This window comes from Nerophis lumbriciformis, linkage group LG08, assembly GCF_033978685.3.
Source record: "Nerophis lumbriciformis linkage group LG08, RoL_Nlum_v2.1, whole genome shotgun sequence".
NCBI classification, from domain to species: domain Eukaryota; kingdom Metazoa; phylum Chordata; class Actinopteri; order Syngnathiformes; family Syngnathidae; genus Nerophis; species Nerophis lumbriciformis.
Window position 1 is genome coordinate 10452729 of NC_084555.2, and position 27963 is coordinate 10480691.

Consider the following 27963-nt stretch of genomic DNA (forward strand, 5'->3'; position numbering starts at 1 on the left):
ACCAATATTAATGATTATTATGGATATAAAATGTGTAAAATCCCAAGTTGTGATAGGTTCATTTGGTCTATTTAAATACATTTCAAATATGACACACATAAATATTGTGCCCATTTTAGTGAGACGCAGCAGACAACTTACCGTAGCAACTGAATCTTTAATGTTTTTAAGATATAAAACTCTTCATCTTCATCATACAATAAGATAAACAGCACAACTTTGAGTCAAAAGGAGCAATGTGTTGTTTTTTGTTTGTTTGCCACCACACAAGAAAAGAACGCTAGAACGTTTGATCCCTTTTGAGGTAAGACAGCTGGTTGATTGACAGATGATTCATCAAGTTCTTCTTCTGGTGTGTTTTTTTCTTTTCCTCCATGTAAATAAAATATTCTGGACATTTCCTCAGCAAGTAGGCCTTTAGGCACCGAGCTGAAAGCAGGACCTACACACTGAGGGCACACTATCTTGATGTCAATTTAAAAAAATGAAAAGAAAATAATATAACAATAAATGAAACACAAGCAGTGATTTTAAGAGGGGGAAAAAAGTGAATTCCATGAAGTTAGAACAGTCTGCTCAGCCTCTTACACAAGAAGAGACTTTTTGTTGAGTTTTTTTTCTTTTTCTTAGCAATGTGCTCAGTATGTCTTGCACTATTTTAAAGCAACGCACAAATAGACAGAACTCAACCAGCACAGGAAACATGCATTCGATATGACGCACTTTAAAACCAAACAAAACAAATGGAGCCAATATTATTATTTTTTTGGAACATGCCAAGTCTCTTCCACAAAAAGCCACCATTTTGTAGTGAAATCATCCAAAAAGAAGAAACCCACACGGAGAGAAGGAGAGACTGTAAGTCATGCAAACTGACACCGGGGAAAAGAAAACAATCGACAAACATTTCCCACATTTCCCCATTTTCTGGCTGTACCAACGCCAAAGGAGGCATTTATGGCAGCAATATATACCTATATATATATTATTTTATTCACATTACTAATATAGATATATATATATATATATCTAAAAAAGAAATAACATTTGAACAGCATTAGGACAGGAGTGTAGCTGCCGTGCTGCCGGCACAAACGGATTTAAGCAGCACAAGCCGCTGGTGTAAGGAGCGTCGTCGTCATCATCATCATCATTATCATCATCTTCACAAACAATGAGACAGAAGAAGAAGAAACAGTCAGACAAATAAACGTGCAGCAAGCTGGAGGAAAATGGCATGGTGGTCATGCAGGAACACACACACACAAACAGACAGACACACATTCACAAACACACAGTACATACAAACCCCATTCATACTAAAGCAGACAAAACGTGTTCATGGTCACAGTCAATGTTCCTTGGCTGGTCGTCTCCGCCACCCCACCCCGCCCCTCCCCTCCCCTCCCATCGAGCCATCAGGCTCGCCGACAGCTGATAGAAGAGGTGCATGTCGGCGTCTAGAGCGAGGTGGACGGAAGCTTCTTAACGCGCCGCTGGGCCAGGAATGAGCTCTCGATGGGTTTGAGCTCGGGGGTGGGCTGCGAGTTCTTCAGGGCCGAGTAGGTGGCTGCCATGGCGCCCTGGAAAGCAGTCATCCCGTTAGTTTACCGGTAGTCTTCCATTTTATATTCAACACAGAGCAGCCATCCAACTGATTCATCCGTCAACCAATCCAAACTTCTTTTTTTTACAAGTTGCAACACAAAGTGCTAGACAGCAGTTTAAAAGAACCAACAAAAGTTACCGTTATCTTTAAATTGTTACTATTTATTTACATGTATTTATTTATTTCAAGGTTTATTACAGTTGTCATTCTCCAAAAGGTACACGCACATTTAGTGCAAGGGATAAGGTAACAGTGATATAACAGTGTACAAATAGTAATAAATAGAGATGTCCGATAATATCGGCCGATAAATGCTTTAAAATGTAATATCGGAAATTATCGGTATCGGTTTCAACCTCCCGATTTTCCCGGAAGACTCCCGAATTTCAGTACCCCTCCCGAAAATCTCCCAATTTCCACCCAGACAAAATTATTTGGGGCGTGCCTTAAAGGCCTACTGAAACCCACTACTACCGACCACGCAGTCTGATAGTTTATACATCAATGATGAAATCTTAACATTGCAACACATGCCAATACGGCCGGGTTAGCTTACTAAAGTGCAATTTTAAATTTCGCGCGAAATATCTTGTTGAAAACGTCTCGGTATGATGACGCCTGCGCGTGATGTCACGGATTGTAGAGGACATTTTGGGACAGCATGGTGGCCAGCTATTAAGTCGTCTGTTTTCATCGCAAAATTCCACAGTATTCTGGACATCTGTGTTGGTGAATCTTTTGCAATTTGTTCAATGAACAATGGAGACAGCAAAGAAGAAAGCTGTAGGTGGGAAGCGGTGTATTGCGGCCGACTGCAGCAACACAAACACAGCCGGTGTTTCATTGTTTACATTCCCGGAAGATGACAGTCAAGCTTTACCATTGGCCTGTGGAGAACTGGGACAACAGAGACTCTTACCAGGAGGACTTTGAGTTGGATATGCAGACGCGGTACCGTGAGTACGCATGCAGCTGCGGCTTCCAAACATTTGATCGCTTGCCCGTACGTGCGTGCCGCTATGTGCATGTCACGTACGTAACTTTGGGAAAATATAAGTGCTGTATGAACTTTGGGGAGGTGAACGGTACTTTGGGCTGTGGGATTGAGTGTGTTGTGCAGGTGTTTGAGTTGTATTGGCGGGTTATATGGATGAGAGGGGGGAGGTGTTTGTTATGCGGGATTCATTTGTGGCATATCAAATATAAGCCTGGTTGTGTTGTGGCTAATAGAGTATATATATGTCTTGTGTTTATTTACTGTTTTAGTCATTTCCAGCTGAATATCAGGTCCCACCCGCCTCTCACAGCATCTTCCCTATCTGAATCGCTCCCACTGCCCTCTAGTCCTTCACTCTCACTTTCCTCATCCACGAATCTTTCATCCTCGCTGAAATTAATGGGGAAATCGTCGCTTTCTCGGTCCGAATAGCTCTCGCTGCTGGTGGCCATGATTGTAAACAATGTGCGGATGCGAGGAGCTCCACAACCTGTGACGTCACGCTACTCGTCTGCTACTTCCGGTACAGGCAAGGCTTTTTTTTATCAGCGATCAAAAGTTGCGAACTTTATCGCCGATGTTCTCTACTAAATCCTTTCAGCAAAAATATGGCAATATCGCGAAATGATCAAGTATGACACATAGAATGGACCTGCTATCCCCGTTTGAATAAGAAAATCGCATTTCAGTAGGCCTTTAAAGGCACTGCCTTTAGCGTCCTCTACAAGCTGACGCCACGTCCGCTTTTCCTCCATACAAACAGCGTGCCGGCCCAGTCACATAATATATGCGGCTTTTACACACACAAGTGACTGCAATGCATACTTGATCAACAGCCATACAGGTCACACTGAGGGTGGCCGTATGAACAACTTTAACACTGTTACAAATATGCGCCACACTGTGAACCCACACCAAACAAGAATGACAAACACATTTCGGGAGAACATCCGCACCGTAACACAACATAAACACAACAGAACAAATACCCAGAACCCCTTGCAACACTAACTCTTCCGGGACGCTACAATATACACCCCCCGCAACCACCAAACCCCCCACCCCTTGTTTAAGTCGGGGTCCACGTTAATCAATTCATGGTAAAATTACATTGTTTAATGCATCCAGCGGGGCATCACAACAAAATTAGGCATAATAATGTGTTAATTCCACGACTGTATATATCGGTATCGGTTGATATCGGAATCGGTAATTAAGAGTTGGACAATATCGGAATATCGTATATCGGCAAAAAAAACATTATCGGACATCTCTAGTAATAAATACAATTATTATGAAGAAAATATGAGTATATACATCTCTTTAATATTTGTATAATTGTTCATCAATTTTTTTTCAATTTCTTTAGATGACACACCATTAATTTGTGTGATATAAAGGCGAGCGGCCAACTTTGTCCTTCGAACAGCCGAGTGATAATTTCATAATAACATTTTTTTTTAATCAAATGCATTCATCAATTAAAACAATACAAGCATGACGATGTATCTTTGATGTGAAAGAAATAGAAAGAGCAAACAAAATATAAAGGAGGGACATGAAATGAAGCAGAGAAACTTGTCATTGGTGTTTTTGTGTGTGTGATGACTTATGGTATGTTATGGGTAGTTTATTAAAAATATAACAATTTTGGTAAAATATAAAATGTAAAACATTTAATAAGAATATGTACATAATGGATTTAAACTGTATTATTACACTTATATATTACATATACACTAGGGGTGTCAAAAATGCAATTTTTGAATGAATCGTGCTACTTTTTTGTAACAATTCTCCATCCATCTTCTTCCGCTTATCCGATGTCGGGTCGCGGGGGCAGCAGCCTAAGCAGGGAAGCCCAGACTTCCCTCTCCCCAGCCACTTCGTCCAGCTCCTCCCGGTGGATCCCGAGGCGTTCCCAGGCCAGCCGGGAGACATAGTCTTCCCAACGTGTCCTGGGTCTTCCCCGTGGCCTCCTACCGGTCGGACGTGCCCGAAACACCTCCCGAGGGAGGCGTTCGGGTGGCATCCTGACCAGATGCCCGAACCACCTCATCTGGCTCCTCTCGATATGGAGGAGCAGCGGCTTTACTTTGAGCTCCCCCCGGATGGCAGAGCTTCTCACCCTATCTCTAAGGGAGAGTCCCGCCACCTGGCGGAGGAAACTCATTTCGGCCGCTTGTACCCGTGATCTTGTCCTTTCGGTCATGACCCAAAGCTCATGACCATAGGTGAGGATGGGAACGTAGATCGACCGGTAAATCGAGAGCTTTGCCTTCTGGCTCAGCTCCTTCTTCACCACAACGGATCGATACAGCGTCCGCATTACTGAAGACGCCGCACCGATCCGCCTGTCGATCTCACGATCCACTCTTCCCTCACTCGTGAACAAGACTCCGAGGTACTTGAACTCCTCCACTTGGGGCAAGATCTCCTCCCCAACCCGGAGATGGCACTCCACCCTTTTCCGGGCGAGAACCATGGACTCGGATTTGGAGGTGCTGATTCTCATCCCAGTCGCTTCACACTCGGCTGCGAACCGATCCAGTGAGAGCTGAAGATCTTGGCCAGATGAAGCCATCAGGACCACATCATCTGCAAAAAGCAGAGACCTAATCCTGCAGCCACCAAACCAGATACCCTCAACGCCCTGACTGCGCCTAGAAATTCTGTCCATAAAGGTTATGAACAGAATCGGTGACAAAGGGCAGCCTTGGCGGAGTCCAACCCTCACTGGAAACGTGTCCGACTTACTGCCGGCAATGCGGACCAAGCTCTGACACCGATTATACAGGGAGCGAACCGCCACAATAAGACAGTCCGTTACCCCATACTCTCTGAGCACTCCCCACAGGACTTCCCGGGGTACACGGTCGAATGCCTTCTCCAAGTCCACAAAGCACATGTAGACTGGTTGGGCAAACTCCCATGCACCCTCAAGGACCCTGCCGAGAGTATAGAGCTGGTCCACAGTTCCACGACCAGGACGAAAACCACACTGTTCCTCCTGAATCCGAGGTTCGACTATCCGGCGTAGCCTCCTCTCCAGTACACCTGAATAGACCTTACCGGGAAGGCTGAGGAGTGTGATCCCACGATAGTTGGAACACACCCTCCGGTTCCCCTTCTTAAAGAGAGGAACCACCACCCCGGTCTGCCAATCCAGAGGTACCGCCCCCGATGTCCACGCGATGTTGCAGAGTCTTGTCAACCAAGACAGCCCCACAACATCCAGAGCCTTAAGGAACTCCGGGCGGATCTCATCCACCCCCGGGGCCTTGCCACCGAGGAGCTTTTTAACTACCTCGGCAACCTCAGCCCCAGAAATAGGAGAGCCCACCACAGATTCCCCAGGCCCTGCTTCCTCATAGGAAGACGTGCTGGTAGGATTGAGGAGGTCTTCGAAGTATTCTCTCCACCGATCCACAACATCCGCAGTCGAGGTCAACAGAGCACCATCCCCACCATACACGGTGTTGACACTGCACTGCTTCCCCTTCCTGAGGCGGCGGATGGTGGTCCAGAATTGCTTCGAAGCCGTCCGGAAGTCTTTTTCCATGGCCTCACCGAACTCCTCCCATGTCCGAGTTTTTGCCTCCGCGACCGCTGAAGCCGCACACCGCTTGGCCTGTCGGTACCTGTCTGCTGCGTCAGGAGTCCCATGAGCCAAAAGAACCCGATAGGACTCCTTCTTCAGCTTGACGGCATCCCTCACCGCCGGTGTCCACCAACGGGTTCTAGGATTACCGCCACGACAGGCACCAACTACCCTGCGGCCACAGCTCCAATCGGCCGCCCCGACAACAGAGGTACGGAACATCGTCCACTCGGACTCAATGTCCAGCGCCTCCCTCGTGACATGTTCAAAGTTCTTCCGGAGGTGGGAATTGAAACTCTCTCTGACAGGAGACTCTGCTAGACGTTCCCAGCAAACCCTCACAATGCGTTTGGGCCTGCCAGGTCTGTCCGGCATCCTCCCCCACCATCGCAGCCAACTCACCACCAGGTGGTGATCGGTAGAAAGCTCCGCCCCTCTCTTCACCCGAGTGTCCAAAACATGAGGCCGCAAATCCGATGACACAACTACAAAGTCGATCATGGAACTGCGGCCTAGGGTGTCCTGGTGCCAAGTGCACATATGGACACCCTTATGTTTGAACATGGTGTTTGTTATTGACAATCCGTGACGAGCACAAAAGTCCAATAACAAAACACCACTCGGGTTCAGATCCGGGCGGCCATTCTTCCCAATCACGCCTCTCCAGGTTTCACTGTCGTTGCCAACATGAGCGTTGAAGTCCCCCAGTAGAACGAGGGAATCACCCGGGGGAGCACTCTCCAGTACTCCCTCGAGTGAATCCAAAAAGGGTGGGTAATCTGAACTGCCGTTGGGCGCGTAAGCGCAAACAACAGTCAGGACCCGTCCCCCCACCCGAAGGCGGAGGGAGGCTACCCTCTCGTCCACCGGGTTGAACTCCAACGTGCAGGCTTTGAGCCGAGGGGAAACAAGAATTGCCACCCCAGCCCGTCGCCTCTCATTGCTGGCAACGCCAGAGTGGAAGAGAGTCCAGCCCCTGTCAAGAGAACTGGTTCCAGAGCCCTTGCTGTGCGTCGAAGTGAGTCCGACTATATCTAGCCGGAACTTCTCCACCTCACGCACTAGCTCAGGCTCCTTCCCCCCCAGCGAGGTGACGTTCCACGTCCCAAGAGCTAGCTTCTGTAGCCGAGGATCGGACCGCCAAGTGCCCTGCCTTCGGCTTCCGCCCAGCTCACATCGCACCCGACCTCTATGACCCCTGCTATGGGTGGTGAGCCCATTGGAGGGGGGACCCACGTTGCCTCTTCGGGCTGTGCCCGGCCGGGCCCCATGGGGACAGGCCCGGCCACCAGGCGCTCGCCATCGTGCCACACCTCCGGGCCTGGCTCCAGAGGAGGGCCCCGGTGACCCGCGTCCGGGCGAGGGAAATCTGGGTTCCTTGTTCGTGTTCTTCATAGAGGTCTTCGATTAATTCAATTCTAAATCGATTAAAAAATAAATAAATATATATATATATATATATATATATATATATATATATATATATATATATATATATATATATATATATATATATATATATATATATATATATATATATATATATATATTTTTTTTTTAATCTGTCCTGTCCCGCTACTCAGGCGAATCATATTGTTGATGTTGATGCCCATATCTACTGTACAGATTTACTTAAAAAAAGAGAAGTGGTGGATACTTCTCTTGTTGCCTTATTTGTATTTGACTTTATTAAATGTTTTGGAAGCAGTTCATTAAACAAAACCAGTTTTATTTTAACTAATATAGAAATTAATCAGTGCTGTTTATTTTATAAAGGAATGTTGTTAATCATAGAACTGGCAGCCAATGTGATTAAAAGGAAATGATTGTGATTCATTTCAAGGTAATTGTATATTTTCTGATGTACTGCTACGCTGCAAAAAGTCAGTGTTCAAAAACAAGAAAAAAAAAATACAAAAATTAGGGGTATTTTATTTGAACTAAGCAAAATTATCTGCCAATAGAACAAGAACATTTGGCTTGTCAAGACTTTTCAAGACAAGTAAAATTAGCTAACCTCAATGAACCCAAAAATACCTGGAAATAAGTATATTCTCACTAATAACAACTGTACTACTATATGAGTATGTATTTTCTATTGTTTTATTGAAAATAAAACAGCAAAGTCCATTTGGCTGTCATTTGTTTTAGTTATGAGACACAATTGTGTCAAAGTCATGATTTTTTTTTACATGCTTGAAATAAGAAATGATTACTTTAAAAAAGTAGTTTTATACTTGTGAGTGTTAATGACACAGCATTGCAACAGTTGATATTCTAGTTTCAAGCATGTTTTACTCAATATAGGTCATCAAATCTCAGCAACAAGCTGTAATATCTTACTGAGATCATTTAGGACCAAAACACTTAAAACAAGTAAAACACTCTAACATAAAATCTGCTTAGTGAGAAGAATGATCTTATCACACAGAAAATAAGCAAATATCACCCTTATTTGAGATATTTAATCTTACTTAGATTTCAGTTTTTGCAGTGTAGGATTTTGCAGGTCTAACTGTGTTTCCTCACCTTGACGAGTTTGGGGTCCTGGTGTGGGAGTTGGCTGTTGGGGAGTTTGTCCCTCTGGACGATCCACGTGTGTCTGAGGACCTGCTTGGCAGTCAGTCTCTGATGCGGATCCACGTGGAGCATCTTGGACACCAAGTCCTGCAGGACAGGAGGACACATTTAAGTAGAGTCCGGCTGTAAGGCGACAAGTTGAGTTGCACCTTAGCGGCGTCAGACACCGTGTCCCAGTTGCCTCCAGACAGGCTGAAGTGACCGTTTCCTATCCTGTTCAGGATCTCATTGGGCGTGTCCTCAGGCCCGTTGGCAAACGGAGTGAAACTGTCGGCAGGTAATAAGTGAGTACGACTTTTAAAGAAGAGCAAAACGTGGACTCACCCAGCCATCATGGTGTACAGCAAGACCCCCAGACTCCAGATGTCACAGCCTTCATCGTAGCCTTGACGCTTCAACACCTGACATCAACGCAACAAGCAAGTCTTTATTTCATTTGTCACTACCTACCCCGTATTAAATATAAAATATTATTGCAGCGCTCAAATTTTACCGCGACGGCCCTCGTCATTTGCCGTAGTGCCCCAAAAAACGTACCAACATTTGCGGCAAGAACATGTCGTGACCGCCCTTGACTTATTACTTGTTAATGGACACGGGATGTAACAGTAAACGGTATAATGATCATTTGCGATAATTCCCGACGGTTAGTAATACCGTTGAATTTTTAAATGACCATTTATTAATGCATTTTCGGCAACACAAAGTCAGGCGCATGCGCACTAGCGTCGTTTGGCTTGATAATCATGGCGAACCGACGGATTAAACGGAACCAAGCGCTTGGTTTAACGTAATTTTCTCTCGCTTCCGGCGTGCATTTAAGAGCGCACTGCTGTGTTTGGATGGAGACAGGTGTGGACAATATTGGAGACACTTGTCCCCACACTAAAAGTATACAGCGAAGGAGAAAAAACTATTTGATGTTTTGCAGCAGGCGAGGCAGAGACTTCAAGGACCTCAACAAGATAAGATTCCAACACGCAGACGAAGCGGTGACGGGGCGAAAGCACAAGGCCCCCAGAACATTCTGTCACGTATCGTGCGTCCTGGACCTGCTTTGCATAAAATATGTGACCACTCCTTTTAGAGGCAACCTTAGTATTGCTGACTGTGGAACTCCTGAATAAAAAGAGGGATGCAAGAGCTGGACCTTAGAGCGTAGGGCGAGACTGTGACTAAGGGTCCGGCTCCATGCGTTCTCCTCAAGAGCTAAATTGAACTCTGTCTCTGATTGATTCCTTGCTTCTTGTCTGATTAATAGATGTCATCAGTGTTTGAACCTGACAGTAATGCCCCAAAATATTGACCAACATTTGCGGCAAGAACATGTCGTGACCGCCCTTGACTTTTTACTTGTTAATAGACACGGGATGTAACAGTAAACGGTATAATGATCATTTGCGATAATTCCCGACGGTTAGTAATATCGTTGAATTTTTTAACGACCGAAAAACCGTCATTTATTAATGCATTTTCGGCAACACGAAGTCAGGCGCATGCGCACTAGCGTCGTTTGGCTTGATAATCATGGCGAACCGACGGATTAAACGGAGCCAAGCGCTTGGTTTAACGTCATTTTCCCTCGCTTCCCGCCGTGCGTTTAAGAGCGCACTGCTGTGTTTGGATGGAGACCGGTGTGGACAATATTGGAGACACTTGTCCCCACACTAAAAGTATACAGCGAAGGAGAAAACTATTTGATGTTTTGCAGCAGGAGATGTGTCGTGAACGTTGTCACAACTTGTTTATAAATTCTTTACTTTATTGACTGGGATGTTCACTCCATACTTGCCAACCCTCCCGGCTTTTCCGGGAGACTCCCAAATTTCAGTGCCCCTCCTGAAAATCTCCCGGGGCAACCATTCTCCCGATTTTCACCGGGACAACAATATTAAGGGCGTGCCGTGATGGCACTGTCTTTAGCGTCCTCTACAACCTGTCGACGCGTCCGCTTTTTCACCATACAAACAGCGTGCCGGCCCAGTCACATGTTGTATGAAGCTTCTGCATACACACGAAAGGGACTGCAAGACATACTTGATCAACAGCCATACAGGTCACACTGAGGGTGGCCGTATAAACAACTTTAACACTGTTACAAATATGCGCCACACTGTGAACCCACACCAAACGAGAATGACAAACACATTTCGGGAGAACATCCGCACCGTAACACAACATAAACACAACAGAACAAATACCCAGCATCCCTTGCATCCCTAACTCTTCCGGGCTACAATATAGAACTTAACCCCGCCCCCAATCTCCTGAATTCGAAGGTCTCAAGGTTGGCAAGTATGCTTCACTCCTCATTTAACTACAAACTGTATCAGTGTTCAAATAACATCAATACTATAATGTTTTGTCATCTCATCGAATTGAATGCAGGCGGTGAAGATTGTTTATTCGATGTGGGAGGTATCACTCCGTTTTTTTTTGTTGTTGGCCAAACTGTTGTACTGAAACACGTTGGAGAAGAACAAAGCTTGTTTATTAGACTTCATCATCATTCGCCAAACTGCTTTGTGTTTTATTTTGATATGAAAAAGTAAACACCAGGTTTTGTTTACATTAATTGTGTTTTTTTTGCATGTCACTTCAAAAATCATTCATGCGACATCATTTTGTTAATGTGTTATTGGGTATAGTTAATTCCTATATGACATATTTCTGCTCAAACTCATAATGGATCTGTCCCGATACATCATCTCCATCAGAGATTTTCAACCACTGTGCCGCGGCACACTGGTGTGCTGTGGGAAATTATGCAACTTCACCTAATTGGTCCAAAAAAATATTTTTGCAAATCAATAGTCATAATAATGTGCCGTTGTCTAGTGCCTGTGCTGTGTAGAGCTTGGCAGGGTAACCACGTAATAATCCATATCAGTAGGTGGCAGCAGGTAGTTCATTGCTTTGTAGAAGTCGGAACGCGTCGAGGATGGTTTGTCGTGATCCCAATAGGCAGAGCACAGCGGGAGACAGCGTGCAGGTAAAAAGGTATGTATCGCTTAAACCAAAAATCAACAAAAGGCAAGTCCCGCTAGGAAAAGGCACTGAAGCATAGGGATGACTATGTAAAACAAAAGTAAAACTGAACTGGCTACAAAGTCAACAAAAACAGAATGCTGGACGACAGCAAAAACTTACAGCGTGTGGAGCAAATACGGCGTCCACAAAGCACATCCCGTACATGACATGACAATCAACAATGTCCCCACAAAGAAGGATAGCGTACGCACAACTTAGATAGTCTTGATTGCGAAAACAAAGCAGGGGCGGGCAATAGCGCTCAAAGGAAAGCGTGAAGCTGCTACAGGAGAACACCAACAAAACAGGAAGGGTCACCAAAATAACAGCGCAAGACAGGAACTAAAGCAATACACAGGAAACAACAACAAACTCAAAATAAGGCACGACCACCTGGTGGAGTTTAATTTTTTAACCTTTTCTGCTGGTGGTGTGCCTCCGTATTTTTTTTATGAAAAAAATGTGCTTTGGCTCAAAAAAGGTTGAAAAACACTGATCTACATGATGTACATAACTTAAAAAAATATAAAAATAAAAACTCTCTCTATCAAAATGTAAAAATAGAGATAAAGGCATCATGTAATGACAAAAAGCTGACAAGTTGATACAAAAAAACCTAATATTTGTCTATAAATATATGGATAACATTTATCTATAGTCTTTTTATTAGACATTACAAATGACATGATGGTATTACGTTCACACCCCAACACTGCTTTACTTAACAATCAGTAATCATATTGATAACATTAATCTTAATTATTACTTAAAATATGAGCCCTCCTTTAAGGCAACCCTTGCCTTGACCTTAAAAAGTAAAAATTCGAGGCCTGATATTGTCAACAATGCCAAATATGACTTCATGGTGACAGTTTGACCCTGGAACTGGATCATTCCCACCCCCGTTATTTTGGGCTCACCTCAGGAGCTACAAAGTTGGCGGTGTAGCAGGGCGTCATCAGCAGACCGTTGTTGGCGCGCAGCTGCTTGGCGAAGCCGAAGTCGCAGATGCGAATGGACTCTGGGTTGCCCGACTCGTCCACGTACAGAATGTTGCTGGGCTTCAGGTCTCTGTGCACCACCTACACAGAAAAGGTGTGCTTGTGGATGACCACAGTGACATACTTGGGGAAAAGACAAGTCTCGTAGCGCTACCTTGTGGGCAAGAATGTAAATGACACTTCCTTTAACCCTTTCAAATACTTGCAAAGGAGCACTTTGTTGATTATTGAAGTAGTACCATGCGACAAAAACTTAGGAGTCCTGCTGGATTTAATAACTAAGTATGTGTCAAATTATGAATTTTTTTTTAAATTAGACTAATCACAAATGACATCAATTAATCATGATTAATCCAAGGTAAAAAAAAAAGGCCCCGTTGTTGTGTTAAGGCCAGGATAAAGTTGGAAAAAAAAGAGCACCAGACTCTGTCCGCTGTCATAACCAAGAAGTATGGTTTGACATGATGCACATGTGTTGATAGCGTCAAACATTTTAACGTGATTAAATAAACACAATAGTTACTGCTGTTAAACAACACATTAATATTTTCTAAAATTAAAAAAATAATGATATGTAAATATATATTATAAATATATTACGTTAATATGTTTTACCATAAATAATAATATTGTATGCTGTATAGTTAGTTATTATAAATAAAATATTCAATTATTAAAATATCAATATAATGAACTTAATAAATTAATTATTTTCGTTATAAATAACACTAATATATGATGTATACTGTATTATTAATACCGTACATATAATATGATCATTCCATTCAAAACTTAAATAAAACGATGCTGTAAATAAATCATGATATATTAGTAAACTGTCATTAAGCTGATCAATATATACAATCTGATCATTTAATTAATTAGATAATAAATCATCGTGATAAGTTTGTAAATGTGATTAATCTCCCAGACTCTGGAACAATTTGCACCAGTCTCTCCGTGATCTTGACTGTGTTGAAACCTTTAAGAAACATTTGAAAATGTCTCTTTTTAGTAAAGCTTTTAGTTAATGCACCTTTTAACTATCATTTTTAATCCACTTTGTATGCTTTTTATGATGTTGCCCCTGTTGTTTTAATTGAATTGTTGTTTTACTTTGCCTATGTTTTGTACAGCGCTTTGTGATTTTATCTGTGAAAAGCGCTTTATAAATAAAATGTATTTACTTACTTACTTACTAATCTGATCATTTTTATTTTTATCATAAACAATATATATATTTATTATATAGCTCGGTTGGTAGAGCGGCCGTGCCAGCAACTTGAGGGTTCCAGGTTCGATCCCCGCTTCTGCCATCCTAGTCACTGCCGTTGTGTCCTTGGGCAAGACACTTTACCCACCTGCTCCCAGTGCCACCCACACTGGTTTAAATGTAACTTAGATATTGGGTTTCACTATGTAAAGCGCTTTGAGTCACTAGAGAAAAGTGCTATATAAATATAATTCACTTCACTTCACTAATTCACAAATGATAATAGTATGCTTTATTGTTATCAAACAGGAGAGCATGGCAAAATATAATTAAATAATATATTAGGTATAAAAATATATAAAAAATATATGTAGTTTGATAAATTAACAATTATTTATTATAAATAATACATATATATAATATAATACATTTAATTAAACATGATTTATTAGTAAACTGTGATTAATGTGATACCATTTTCATAATCATCTGACAGTCATAATATTAACACATTGAGCCTAAAATCATACTAAAACCTAAAATCAAAGTAGGAAAAATTTAGACTTTTTTTTTGTAAAAATGTCTCAAGTGTATTAAACCCTTCTTTTAACGTGTCATTTATGTATAAGTTGTGCAATAAAAACTCACAAATTTAGCACTCACCAAAGTTAAATGCCATGTAATAGTTATAAGTATTTACCTTGATGAAGGGGAACTGCACTTTAAAAAAATTTTTTTTTATAATTTTGCTTTTCGTTTACAATCATTATGAAAGACATGACGACAGATGGCTTTTTTAAATGCATTCTAACTCGTAAATATATACAATTAAAAGTCTGCTTACAATGGAACCAATGGGAGCCGCACGATTCTGCCTATAAAGCCCTTAAAAAACATCTAAACACCTCCATTAAGGTTTTATATACATGATGTAAGTATATATGAACAACATTGAATATTTATGTATTTTGATCATTTTAAACATAACTTATCAAAATGCTTGCTTATTTTAAAACTACATCATCACTGATTATTACTCACTGCAGACTTTATGAGAGCCGACAAACATAATAAAACATCACTTACTGTACAATGTCTGCTGTCAATAGGATGCCGACTGCTGGATAATCCCATTTATATAAATCCTCACAAAAAAAAGAGGGGTGGAACCAAGCGTCTTTTTGTGTCGTTCCCGCCATTTCCGAGTCTAAATTGGCTGTCAAAGTCTACCAACTTGTTTAAATACTTCCTCATTCTTCTACTATCCAGGTGAGAAGCATGATATATTATCTACAATACAGTTTGACGAGCAAGTAAACAAGGAAGCAGCTGATCAGTCGATCATATCAGTATAAGCACACAAGCTATAAATAGTTTGTCTGCGTTAGCGCTTATAATAACAATACCACTAATACTTGGTTAATATTCAAGTCACGAAATGTAAATGGAGTATTGTTGGCGCTTTGTGAATGTTTTTTTGTTGGGTTTTATGGGCGGAATAGAGGACCTCCCATTGGCTCCGCTGTAAGAGGACTTTTATTTACGTTTATTTACGAGTTAGAATGCATTAAAAATATATACCCGTTGTCATGTCTTTCATAATAGCCGTAAGACTCTTGAACGCATCATAATTAAATCATCCCCTCAACTCCCCCCAAAATGGATTAACTCGCTGGAATAAAAAAGACAATATAACATACATCCATAAACGTGGACGCATGTGAAAAAGTGCAATATATTTATCTGTACAGTAATCTATTTATTTATATATATTTATTTATTTTATATATATATAAATGTATATATTATTTATATATATTTATTTATTTATACATGCACCTTATTGCTTTTTTATCCTGCACTACCATGAGCTTATGTAACGAAATTTCGTTCTTATCTGTGCTGTAAAGTTCAAATTTGAATGACAATAAAAAGAAAGTCTAAGTCTAAGTATGACATGCAAAATTCCTAAAAAATCTCCCTCTAATATAACGGTGGTGTCATGTTTCATAGCCTGTTTACTTGAGAAGTAATGTAACGACGCAATGACAAAATCATGGCGGATATTATCGAGTGTAGCTTCGGTATCGCATGTCTGATTTGCACCATTAGGTGTGATGAAGGACGTCGTGCGCTGTTCCTCACCCCTTGTGAGTGCAGGTACTCCACAGTCTTGGCGATGGTGTGCAGCACGGCGCTGGCCTCCCTTTCCGAGAAGAACTTCTGCTTGAGGATGCGGTCGAGGAGCTCCCCGCCTCGCATCAGCTCTGTCACCAGGAACACCTGCTTCCCCGTGTCGTACACCTGCAACGGGGAGCGCCAACAGTACGTTTGTGCGAGCTCGAAGAGAAGCGGCGTTCACGTGCGGACTGCATGATCCTCACGTCCTTCAGTGTTATGATATTTGGGTGTTGGCCGTATCGAAGGAGGATCTCGATCTCCTCCGAGGGGTCCGTGCTGGTCTTGTCAATCATCTGACAAGAGACAGGAGTTTAGCAGGAGCAGAAGAAAGTGCCATTTTAGACAGGCGAGCAGATGTACCTTGACGGCGTATTCTGTGTTGGTGACCTTGTGGACACATCGCTTGCACACGGAGAAGGAGCCCATGCCGATGTCTTCCTTCAACACGTAGCCGTCGCTGAACAACAAGTTCTTCCCGTGAAGCTGCTGCAAAGGAAAAATGGACTTCAACATTTAAGGGTATACTTCTTATAGAACAGGGTTTTGTTTTTATATTTGGAATTTTTTTACATTTTAAAGGAAAACTGCAATTTTTTTTTTGTATTCTGCCTGTTTACAATCTTTATGAGGGACAAGAAGATTATTAAGATAACAGATAATAAGATTATTTAGATAACAGGACCCAGTGTATTAAATATGAGGGCCTTTGTTCAGTATTTGTCATTGTTCATAAAGGGGTGCCTCAGGGATCTGTACTGGGGCCACTCTTATTCATATTATACATCAATGAATACAAAGGTCCTGAGTTCAATCCCGGGCTCGGGATCTTTCTGTGTGGAGTTTGCATGTTCTCCCCGTGACTGCGTGGGTTCCCTCCGGGTACTCCGGCTTCCTCCCACCTCCAAAGACATGAACATGGGGATAGGTTGATTGGCAACACTAAATTGGCCCTAGTGTGTGAATGTTGTCTGTCTATCTGTGTTGGCCCTGTGATGAGGTGGCGACTTGTCCAGGGTGTATCCCGCCTTCCGCCCGAATGCAGCTGAGATATGCTCCAGCACCCCCCGCGACCCCAAAAGGGACAAGCGGTAGAAAATCGATGGATGGATGGATCTCGAACAACATTTCCCTAATGCTAATATGCATTTTTATGCTGACGATACAATTATTTATTGCTCTGGATCATCTGTTGAACAGGCTGTTAATTCCCTGCAGAAAGCTTTTGCCGTTGTGCAGTATTCACTTATTGACTTAAAAATGGTTCTCAATGCTGACAAGACAAAACTTATGCTGTTTTTCAAACATAGAAAGGTGCCTCAAACTCCCCCGTTAGTGTCCACTTTTGAACGGAATGTTTGATTGATTGAGACTTTTATTCATAGGTTGCACACTGAAGTACATATTCCGTACAATTGACCACTAAATGGTAACACCCCGATAAGTTTTTCAATTTGTTTAAGTCGGGGTCCACTTAAATTGATTCATGATACAGATATATACTATCATATATACTATCATCATATATAAATAATACATTGACTCCCTCACTTTTAAACCTATTATTGATCAACCGGTGAAGAAACTAAAACTTAAATTGGGTTTTTTCTTCCGTAAAAAAAGATGATTTTCTTTTGGTGTAAAAAAGCGCCTTTTCTCTGCCACATTTTTATCTGTGATAGATTATGGTGATCTTTTTTTTTTTTTTTGTCTTATATGTATTGTTGCATCTGAACAATTGTATTGTTGATAATAGAGGTAATTATTGTTATTATTCATTATTAATAGTATTATTTCTACTGGTATTTGTATTGCTCCATTTGTAGTGTAATAATGTTCATTGTCATTGCTGTATTATTATTTATTTCACTAACTGTTTCTTTGCTATCACTTTTACCATCATATTTGTACATATCCTATTTGCTGATGTTGTTATATTGTTGTTGTTGTTGTTATTGTTATTGTTGTGTTTGCTGTTGTTGTTGTCTCTCTGTCTTGTCCCCGCAAGTTCCCCCTCTATCTTCCTTTTTTTCTCTTTCTATCCCCTCCTGCTACAGCCCGGATGCACCAAATAATAATATAAATCCATTTAATAAAGTCAAATACAAATAAGGCAACAAGAGAAGTATCCCACACTTCTCTTTTGTAAAGTAAATCTGAACAGCCGACATCAACTATATGATTTACCTGAGTAGCTAGACAGGACCAAAAAATAAATAAATAAATCCCTGCAGAAAGCCCTTACTGACTTAAAACTGGTTCTCAATGCTGACAAGACAAAACTTACGCTGTTTTTCAAACATAGAAAGGTGCCTCAAACTCCCCCGTTAGTGTCCACTCTTGAAGGGAATGTCATAGAAGTCCTGCATGAATATAAATAATACATTGACTCCCTCACTTTTAAACCTTTTATTGATCAACTGGTGAAGAAACTAAAACTTAAATGTTTTTTTTTCTTCCGTAATAAGAGATGATTTTCTTTTGGTGTAAAAAAGCGCCTTTTCTCTGCCACATTTTTATCTGTGCTAGATTATGGTGATCTTTTTTAAATGAATGCTACTCATTCCTGTCTTCAGGTGGTTATATGTACAAACCCCGTTTCCATATGAATTGGGAAATTGTGTTAGATGTAAATATAAACGGAATACAATGATTTGCACATCCTTTTCAACCCATATTCAATTGAATGCACTACAAAGACAAGATATTTGATGTTCAAACTCATAAACTTTATTTTATTTTTTTGCAAATAATAATTAACTTAGAATTTCATGGCTGCAACACGTGCCAAAGTAGTTGGGAAAGGGCATGTTCACCACTGTGTTACATGGCCTTTCCTTTTAACAACACTCAGTAAACGTTTGGGAACTGAGGAGACACATTTTTTAAGCTTCTCAGGTGGAATTCTTTCCCATTCTTGCTTGATGTACAGCTTAAGTTGTTCAACAGTCCGGGGGTCTCCGTTGTGCTATTTTAGGCTTCATAATACGCCACACATTTTCAATGGGAGACAGGTCTGGACTACAGGCAGGTCAGTCTAGTACCCGCACTCTTTTACTATGAAGCCACGTTGATGTAACACGTGGCTTGGCATTGTCTTGCTGAAATAAGCAGGGGCGTCCATGGTAAAGTTGCTTGGATGGCAACATATGTTGCTCCAAAACCTGTATGTACCTTTCAGCATTAATGACGCCTTCACAGATGTGTAAGTTACCCATGTCTTGGGCACTAATACACCTCCATACCATCACAGATGCTGGCTTTTCAACTTTGCGCCTATAACAATTCGGATGGTTCTTTTCCTCTTTGGTCCGGAGGACACGACGTCCACAGCTTCCAAAAACAATTTGAAATGTGGACTCGTCAGACCACAGAACACTTTTCCACTTTGTATCAGTCCATCTTAGATGAGCTCAGGCCCAGCGAAGCTGACGGCGTTTCTGGGTGTTGTTGATAAACGGTTTTTGCCTTGCATAGGAGAGTTTTAACTTGCACTTACAGATGTAGCGACCAACTGTAGTTACTGACAGTGGGTTTCTGAAGTGTTCCTGAGCCCATGTGGTGATATCCTTTACACACTGATGTCGCTTGTTGATGCAGTACAGCCTGAGGGATCGAAGGTCACAGGCTCAGCTGCTTACGTGCAGTGATTTCTCCAGATTCTCTGAACCCTTTGATGATATTACGGACCGTAGATGGTGAAATCCCTAAATTCCTTGCAATAGCTGTTTGAGAAAGGTTTTTCTTAAACTGTTCAACAATTTGCTCACGCATTTGTTGACAAAGTGGTGACCCTCGCCCCATCCTTGTTTGTGAATGACTGAGCATTTCATGGAATCTACTTTTATACGCAATCATGGCACCCACCTGTTCCCAATTTGCCTGTTCACCTGTGGGATGTTCCAAATAAGTGTTTGATGAGCATTCCTCAACTTTATCAGTATTTATTGCCACCTTTCCCAACTTCTTTGTCACGTGTTGCTGGCATCAAATTCTAAAGTTAATGATTATTTGCCAAAAAAAAAAGTTTATCAGTTTGAACATCAAATATGTTGTCTTTGTAGCATATTCAACTGAATATGGGTTGAAAATGATTTGCAAATCATTGTATTCCGTTTATATTTACATCTGACATCATTTCCTAACTCATATGGAAACGGGGTTTGTATATGTATTACATTTATGTACATATACATAGTCAAAGTAAAGGTCTCCTCGCTTCTACCGTCTTACCTGCACCACCGGGTGAGGCGGCGGCTGCACCGGCTCAACTAAACCTTCCTCTTCCAACAGAGTCGACGCAATGAAGCTGAAGCCTCTGAAGAGCTGGTGAGCTCCGGCACTCGGCGGCACGCCAGGAGAATCTGAAGGAAGGAACAATTTGACATGTGAGCTTTTTCTGTCACGACACCGCTTTCCAGGGAGAAGCGTTTGACCTCTGACCTTTAGGAGTACGGGAGGTGAACTCAGAGTCAAAGTAGAATGTGTCGTCAGGGCGAGCCACCGCCGGTCTGAAAGGAGGTTTGACTTCTCTGCGGAACAGTTTCTGCAAGGACAGTTTTTGATATAAAATACATGCTCATGTTTGCATGACTACTTGTTGCTAGGCAGAATTCACAGTGCTCATTAGAACTGCCTCATAGGCTGGTGAAAAAAAACTGCATTTGTCAGTCATGCTGACTACTGTAGGAACTACAGATTCCTCAGCAACCTAGTGCTACACAAGGGAGCAATATAAATATTATGATAAAATATTAACCAGAGTTAATAAAATAGTTGGAGTGATTAAAAACAATAAAGCAGCTTTAAATAAAACAACAAGTTAACAGCACACTCACGTTCCAGTCGATGTTGGAAAACAAACCGTGGCGTTTAATCTCCTCCGCTCCATCAGGACCAGATCCTACAGTGAAACATAATTTCATACTCAATCATATAATTACAGCTCTTTTTTTTCATTAAAATATCAAATTTTTAAATTAAATGTCCAATTATTAGTACATATGTGTATTACTTAATCAAGAATAAGGTAAAAAAAGTACAATTTAAATAAACAACAGGAGTTATTAACATACAAATCTTCGTTTGAATAAGTTTTAACATCTAAAAGTATACATTTAAACTAAGAAATATTTTTTTTAAATACAGCTCTTATTTTAGTTAAAAAAAAAAAAGTCCAATCAATATTACATGGATTTATTATTTAATTAATAAGGTAAAATATGTTGTTTGTCTCTCTGTGTTAACCCTGCGATGAGGTGGCGACTTGTCCGCCTTCTGCCCAAATGCAGCTGGGATAGGCTCCAGCACCCCTGTGACCCAGGAGGGGGACAAGCGGTAGAAAATGGATGATGGATGAAAAATAAACTTAAACTAAGAAATTGTATTTAAATAGATAATAAATATTAACTATTTAAAACAGCTCTTTTTTTTAATAATTAAAATATAAGATAACATTTTTTTTAAATAATTTACAGTCATACAAATTCATATTTTTGATGAATTATTACAAAACACATCCAATGTTTATACTATATGTATTTATTATTTAATCAATGAGGTAAAAAATCTAAATAAAAATAACAATTAATTAAAAATAAATTTTAATACATTTTTATTTTAAAATACAGCTCCTTTTTTGAGTAAAATATCCTAATTTAAAAACATAAAATAACATTTGTAGTAAATGTATTTATTATTTATCAATTAATAATTAATAAGCTAAGACCAAAACAAAAAAATATCTATGAATATAATGTAACTTTGTAATAAATATTTTTTATTTATTTAAATATGCCCTTTTAAAAAGGAATGTCTAATCAATATTATATGTATGCATTTCCTATTCAATAATTAATTTAAAAAAAAAAGCTATCCCTTTTTGTTTTTGAAGATTTTATGTATTATTTTTATTTAATTTAAACCTTGGACACCCTTTCTCACTGAATGGCAAAAGAAACTGTTTACAAACTTTTGTCTGGTACTTTATGACTATAATGTATGTCTTTATGTATGTATGTATGTAGTGTGTATGTATGGATCTCAACCAAAGCCTCTTTGATACTTCAATAATAAGTTGAATTGGATATTGACCCAGTCTGTTGGCGGGGTTCCTCTTGAACAAAGCCCTGAGCAGAGACTGAGCCTCGGCACTGAGAAACTGAGGCATTCCCAGACGAGCCCTATGGGAGAAAAGGACAAGAACCATCTGTCAATCATCCATCACATGGGGAAATGTTCGGCAAACGTTTTGCGTATTCACTAACTTAAGAATCATGCTCATCGTTTCTTTGCGGTCTTTGCCTTGAAAGGGCAGCGATCCAGTCAGCATTTCAAACTAGCACAGAGAACATACGACAGAAATTATAGCGCATTAATATTGCACGATACGACTACTTCCTTACCATCAGTACTCCAAACGACCACCAGTCTGCGCTGTGGGTGTGTCCTTGCCTGTTGACCACCTCAGGGGCCATGTACTCCACAGTCCCACAGAAGGAGTAGGCCTTCTCCTGGTGGTCGATGGCTTCTTTGCACAAACCAAAATCTTCAAAAAGTACAGTTAATTATTATTATTTTTGTATTATGTTTCAACATATTTTCACAACATTACGTTACTGACCTGTAAGTTTGATGTGACCTTCCTCATCTAGGAGAATACTGCAAGACAATTGTAGGAAATGTTAGCCGAATTTTAGCCTACAAATGCTCATTGATGCCCCGCCTCTCGCCCAAAGGCAGCTGGGATAGGCTCCAGCTTACCTGTGACGCTAATGGAATAAGCGCTATAAAAAAGAAATGAACCAATGTTGCAAAAAGGAAGTCGAATTGAATTCTAAGGATGTAGAAATGACATTTCTTCCTTTTATTTAACTTATTAATTACTACTGCAATTAAACAGATTGTAAAGACTTGGAAAAAAATAATATAAAATTAATATAAAATCCTCGGACAACAGCCCTGACACAGAAAAGCTGAATGGAAAAATTTACGTTTAGTATTTAGAGACAAAACAGACATATTTAATAAGTTATATCTAGAAGATGTCTGTAATGCAATCAGCAATAAAGATGACAGTATATAATATGTATATAATAAGTATACGGTAAGTGCGTCATCTCTACTTAAATTATGAAATAATGAGTATGATATGATGTACAATTGTTAGCCCACTATGGACTGGACTCTTACTATTATGTTGGATCCACTATGGACTGAACTCTCACAATATTATGTCAGACCCACTCGACATCCATTGCATTCGGTCTCCCCTAGAGAGGGGGGGGTTACCCACATATGCGGTCCTCTCCAAGGTTTCTCATAGTCATTCACATCGACGTCCCACTGGGGTGAGTTTTTCTTGCCCTTATGTGGGCTTTGTACCGAGGATGTCGTTGTGGCTTGTGTAGCCCTTTGAGACACTTGTGATTTAGGGCTATATAAATAAACATTGATTGATTGATTGATTAAAGTATGTATGCATGGGAGTTATTTTTTAATTGTAGTTTTCCATTTATTTATTTTTTCTCTTTACTTATTTAAAAAAAAACAAAAAAACATTCACTGTAAATTTGAGGAAGACAAAAAAAGGATATAATTTGTAAAACCATTGCAACAAAGTAATAAAAAATTTAAATACATTTAATTAATAACTGATCATTTTTTGTATTCCAGAATCATGCTTGACAGTATATTCCATATATATTATATGCTTGACAGTTTTACATATTTTATATACATATTACTATGAAGTTCATGTACACATACTAGTTTCAGCTAATGCTTTTTTATTGACAAATATGAATTAAAAAAAATTCTAAAAAAAAAAAGACGATTTAATTTGATGTATTACTACTTTCAAATTATGAAAAAATACTTCATTTCCCAGAATGCTTTACAGGTACTTTATCCAAGTACAGTAAAGTCGTTCCTCGCCACGTCGCACTTCGAGGTTTGATCGCACATTTTGTGGTTTTAAAACAAAAATCATAAGGAATTTTCTACATATTTTTGGCCTATATCAGGTATTTTATAAGCATAAAAAAAGTCTAAATGAACTAAAAATATCAATACAATAGTAATATTGGTTATTAGGGGAGACCAAACTAATCAGAGCATGCCATTCAGTATCGTAGTCACTGATTGGCTCAGTCGCAGGCAGCATTACTATATTGTAAAGGTGACTAAAGGGTGTTATTTCATGCCTAGAGGATCGTAAACACTTAAAAAACATTTTTTTAAACTATGAAAATATTATATTTATAATGAATAATTTCTACTTTGCATATATTAATTCCACCACAATCAGGCTCAGAACCAATTAACAACAATAAGCAATGGTTTACTGTATTCAAAATGGTATGTTGGTAGAGTGTATTTAGACATTTACAGTAATTATTAGTAGTAAATGCTAAGTCTTTAATTAAGCTAAAAAAACAACATTTGCACATGTTTATGAAGGGCAAATAAAGTCAATGCGGTTGTTTGGTACATGAGTACTTTGCAGGTGTTTGCCTGTTCTATTTCGATGGACAGAATGACCTTGTGGATACAATTTTACTTGGTCTCTGCTAGACTTCGATCCAGCGATGAGTGAACATGTCCTTTGTAATAGTTTTATTTTTGTTAAGTAGCATCGCGGCCGAGTCCATTCGAAAGCCCATTGAGATAATTGCTGATTTAGCATCACTTTGACTGCTAACATTGTGAGAGATCTATGACCAAATTTCTACAACAAATGTACTATCTAAGTTTATATTATAGCCAAACCTTTTCCCCAAGATATAATGTGTAAAAACATTAGTTTTTTAATAGTTTTCACCCATTTATTGTGTTTTGTTTATTTTTTAAATTAATGCCAAAGCGGCATAGCAGTTTTAAATTGGCTTTACTGCGGTAGGAGATAATAAACACTTTTCTTTCCTCTTGGACCTAACATATTTTTTTTCATTTTTATATAAACTTTGGACATTAACTGAAATACAATCACGTGACTTTTGAACATATTAGATTAAACTGAATTGTGGTTGTCAGAGTATTTCAGTTTATCGTTTACTTGTTATTTATAGGAAAAACAAATATGTACATAACTTGTAATATTTATATTTATTTATTAACATATTATAATTACAGCATAAGAAACCTTTTTACGACTTTCTAAATATATATATTTTTTTACTTTTATGAGTGCCCTGTAGACATGAAATGACACTATAAGACAGAATATCGAACAAAATAAAATATGTGAATCCATTACAAAGCAATTGATCACACAAAATCCAGTCAAATATGCATTACGTCTATTTTAAAAATCTACTTATACATGCTTACTTTTCAGGCTTCAGGTCTCTGTAAATGATGCCAAAGCTGTGCAGGTGGTCCAGACCAAGTGCCAGCTCTGCAAGATAAAACTTCACATCCTCCTCTGTGAACATCACCTAGAAAAACGGTAAGAAAAAGACACGCACGTCTCATGAGGAGTGGCGAGGAAACACAAAAGGTGTGGCGATGTCGTCCAATCACTGACCTCTTTAGACAGCCTGGTGAAGAGATCTCCGCCTCTGAGGAAGTCCAGGATCAGGTAGAGTTTCCCTTCGGTCTGGAAAGCTGCAATTACACACGTCACTTATAAATCTGACGTCATGTCAGAGGCTCGCCATTGACTGACCGTAGTGCAGCTTGACAATAAACGGGTGGTTTACGTCAGCCAGGATGTTTCTCTCCATCTTGGTCCTCACACGATCCCTCACTGAAACAAGCAAGCAGAAAGCACCATGCAGCAGAAATGAAATAAAGATGGCAGATGCACAGTAAACAGTCGTCATTCCTGAGTGATGAAAGAAAAAAACTCACAAAATGATGGTAGAGAACCATGAGCATTTCTTATAGCATTTACTGCCCCTTGTGGTGAGAATGAACACACTGCAGTGTCCACAAGTGGGAAACGGTTGTGTTTGTATACGAATCCTGCTACCAAATTGACGCAAAGTCAGATAATTTTTAAAAAATGCAATAAAAACAAATTTTAAAAAAAATTTGGTGGAGACGTCTGTCATGACAGGACACGCGAAAAAGAAGCCTTGTTGAAAAACAAACAGACAAAAGGAAGTCGGCTATACTGGTTTGGACCGCTGGTCGTACCAGGGGTCATACTTTCACTCTGACCAAATGAGCCCAAACATTATGGAGGGTCAAATAGGACAAAATTAATTAAGTAAATACATCCTCAAAATACGTATTTAAATGTGTCCTTATTTTTGAATTGGAATCAATTACATAAATGTGTTATTAAGTGCATTCAATTATGAAATAATTTGATTAATTATTCAATATGTTATTAATTATTACAATACATAGTATATATTATAATTATTCATTATTTTATGATATAATTAATAATGTTATATGTATATATATATGCATATGTATGGATATGTGCATGTGTGTGGATATATACATATATATTAACCGTTTATATTATAAACGGCTTCCTGTGCACTTAAGATGTGACTTTAAGGTTTTACTACTTACGTATAAAATACTACACGGTCTAGCTCCATCCTATCTTGCCGATTGTATTGTACCATATGTCCCGGCAAGAAATCTGCGTTCAAAGAACTCTGGCTTATTAGTGATTCCCAGAGCCCCAAAAAAGTCTGCGGGCTATAGAGCGTCCTCTATTCGGGCTCCAGTACTATGGAATGCCCTCCCGGTAACAGTTAGAGATGCTACCTCAGTAGAAGCATTCATCAAATCAAATCAAATCAACTTTATGTCCCATCTTAAAACTCATTTGTATACTCTAGCCTTTAAATAGACCCCCTTTTTCGACCAGTTGATCTGCCGTTTCTTTTCCTTTCTCCTCGGCTCCCCCTATCCCTTGTGGAGGGGGAGACACACAGGTCCGGTGGCCATGGATGAAGTGCTGGCTGTCCAGAGTCGGGACCCAGGGTGGACCGCTCGCCTGTGCATAGGTTGGGAACATCTCTGCGCTGCTGACCCGTCTCCGCTCGGGATGGTTTCCTGCTGGCCCCACTATGGACTGGACTCTTACTATTGTGTTGGATCCACTATGGACTGTACTCTCACAATATTATGTCAGACCCACTCGACATCCATTGCATTCGGTCTCCCCTAGAGGGGGGGGGGGGTTACCCACATATGCGGTCCGCTCCAAGGTTTCTCATAGTCATTCACATCGATGTCCCACTGGGGTGAGTTTTTCCTTGCCCTTATGTGGGCTCTGTACCGAGGATGTCGTTGTGGCTTGTGCAGCCCTTTGAGACACTTGTGATTTAGGGCTATATAAATAAACATTGATTGATTGATTGATTGATTGATATAGATACATATCTTCTTTTTTTAAAATCTTTTTTTACTATTTATATTACTTAATTATTGTGTATGCACTAGAGATGCGCGGATAGGCAATTATTTCATCCGCAACCGCATCACAAAAGTCGTCAACCATCCGCATCCACCCGAACCAACATTATTTATCATTATTATAATATTATTGTCATTTCCATTAAGAAAGTGTTGACTATTGTTGCCAATGCCCTCAGATCAGGAGTGCGTTCCTCACACTTTGTGTGCGCAGTTGCAGAAAGCAGAACGAGGCTTTTAAGAAGTTAAAACAATGTTTTAGAAAGACTAGGCCTATATTTTCGTTAGGTTAAAAAAATGTTCTGAATTTATTTCAATGAATATTAACTTGTTAACGTTATAATGCTCAAATAGGGACGAGGGCGGGGT

At 40.0% G+C, this 27963-nt stretch overlaps 1 protein-coding gene across 5 annotated transcripts in view; it reads right to left on the reverse strand.

The window, feature by feature from the left end:
- Nucleotides 1–137: 137 nt before the first annotated feature.
- rps6ka1 (ribosomal protein S6 kinase a, polypeptide 1) overlaps nt 138–27963 on the reverse strand; it is a 147501-nt gene continuing 119675 nt past the window's right edge. For 4 of the 5 annotated variants that reach the window (XM_061968240.2, XM_061968241.2, XM_061968242.2 and 1 more), the window contains 18 exons: nt 25877–25957; nt 25736–25815; nt 25540–25646; nt 22832–22869; nt 22614–22756; nt 22476–22546; nt 22303–22391; nt 21048–21112; nt 20653–20755; nt 20443–20573; nt 16573–16698; nt 16416–16505; nt 16177–16335; nt 12738–12899; nt 9112–9188; nt 8937–9054; nt 8737–8874; nt 138–1583 (listed from right to left, as the gene is read on the reverse strand). In XM_061968240.2, coding sequence (XP_061824224.1) covers nt 1461–1583; nt 8737–8874; nt 8937–9054; nt 9112–9188; nt 12738–12899; nt 16177–16335; nt 16416–16505; nt 16573–16698; nt 20443–20573; nt 20653–20755; nt 21048–21112; nt 22303–22391; nt 22476–22546; nt 22614–22756; nt 22832–22869; nt 25540–25646; nt 25736–25815; nt 25877–25957 — 1901 coding nt within the window. In that variant the 3' untranslated portion in view covers nt 138–1460. The remainder of the gene's footprint in view (nt 1584–8736; nt 8875–8936; nt 9055–9111; nt 9189–12737; nt 12900–16176; nt 16336–16415; nt 16506–16572; nt 16699–20442; nt 20574–20652; nt 20756–21047; nt 21113–22302; nt 22392–22475; nt 22547–22613; nt 22757–22831; nt 22870–25539; nt 25647–25735; nt 25816–25876; nt 25958–27963) is intronic. The other variant, XM_072913635.1, reaches the window with a different exon arrangement.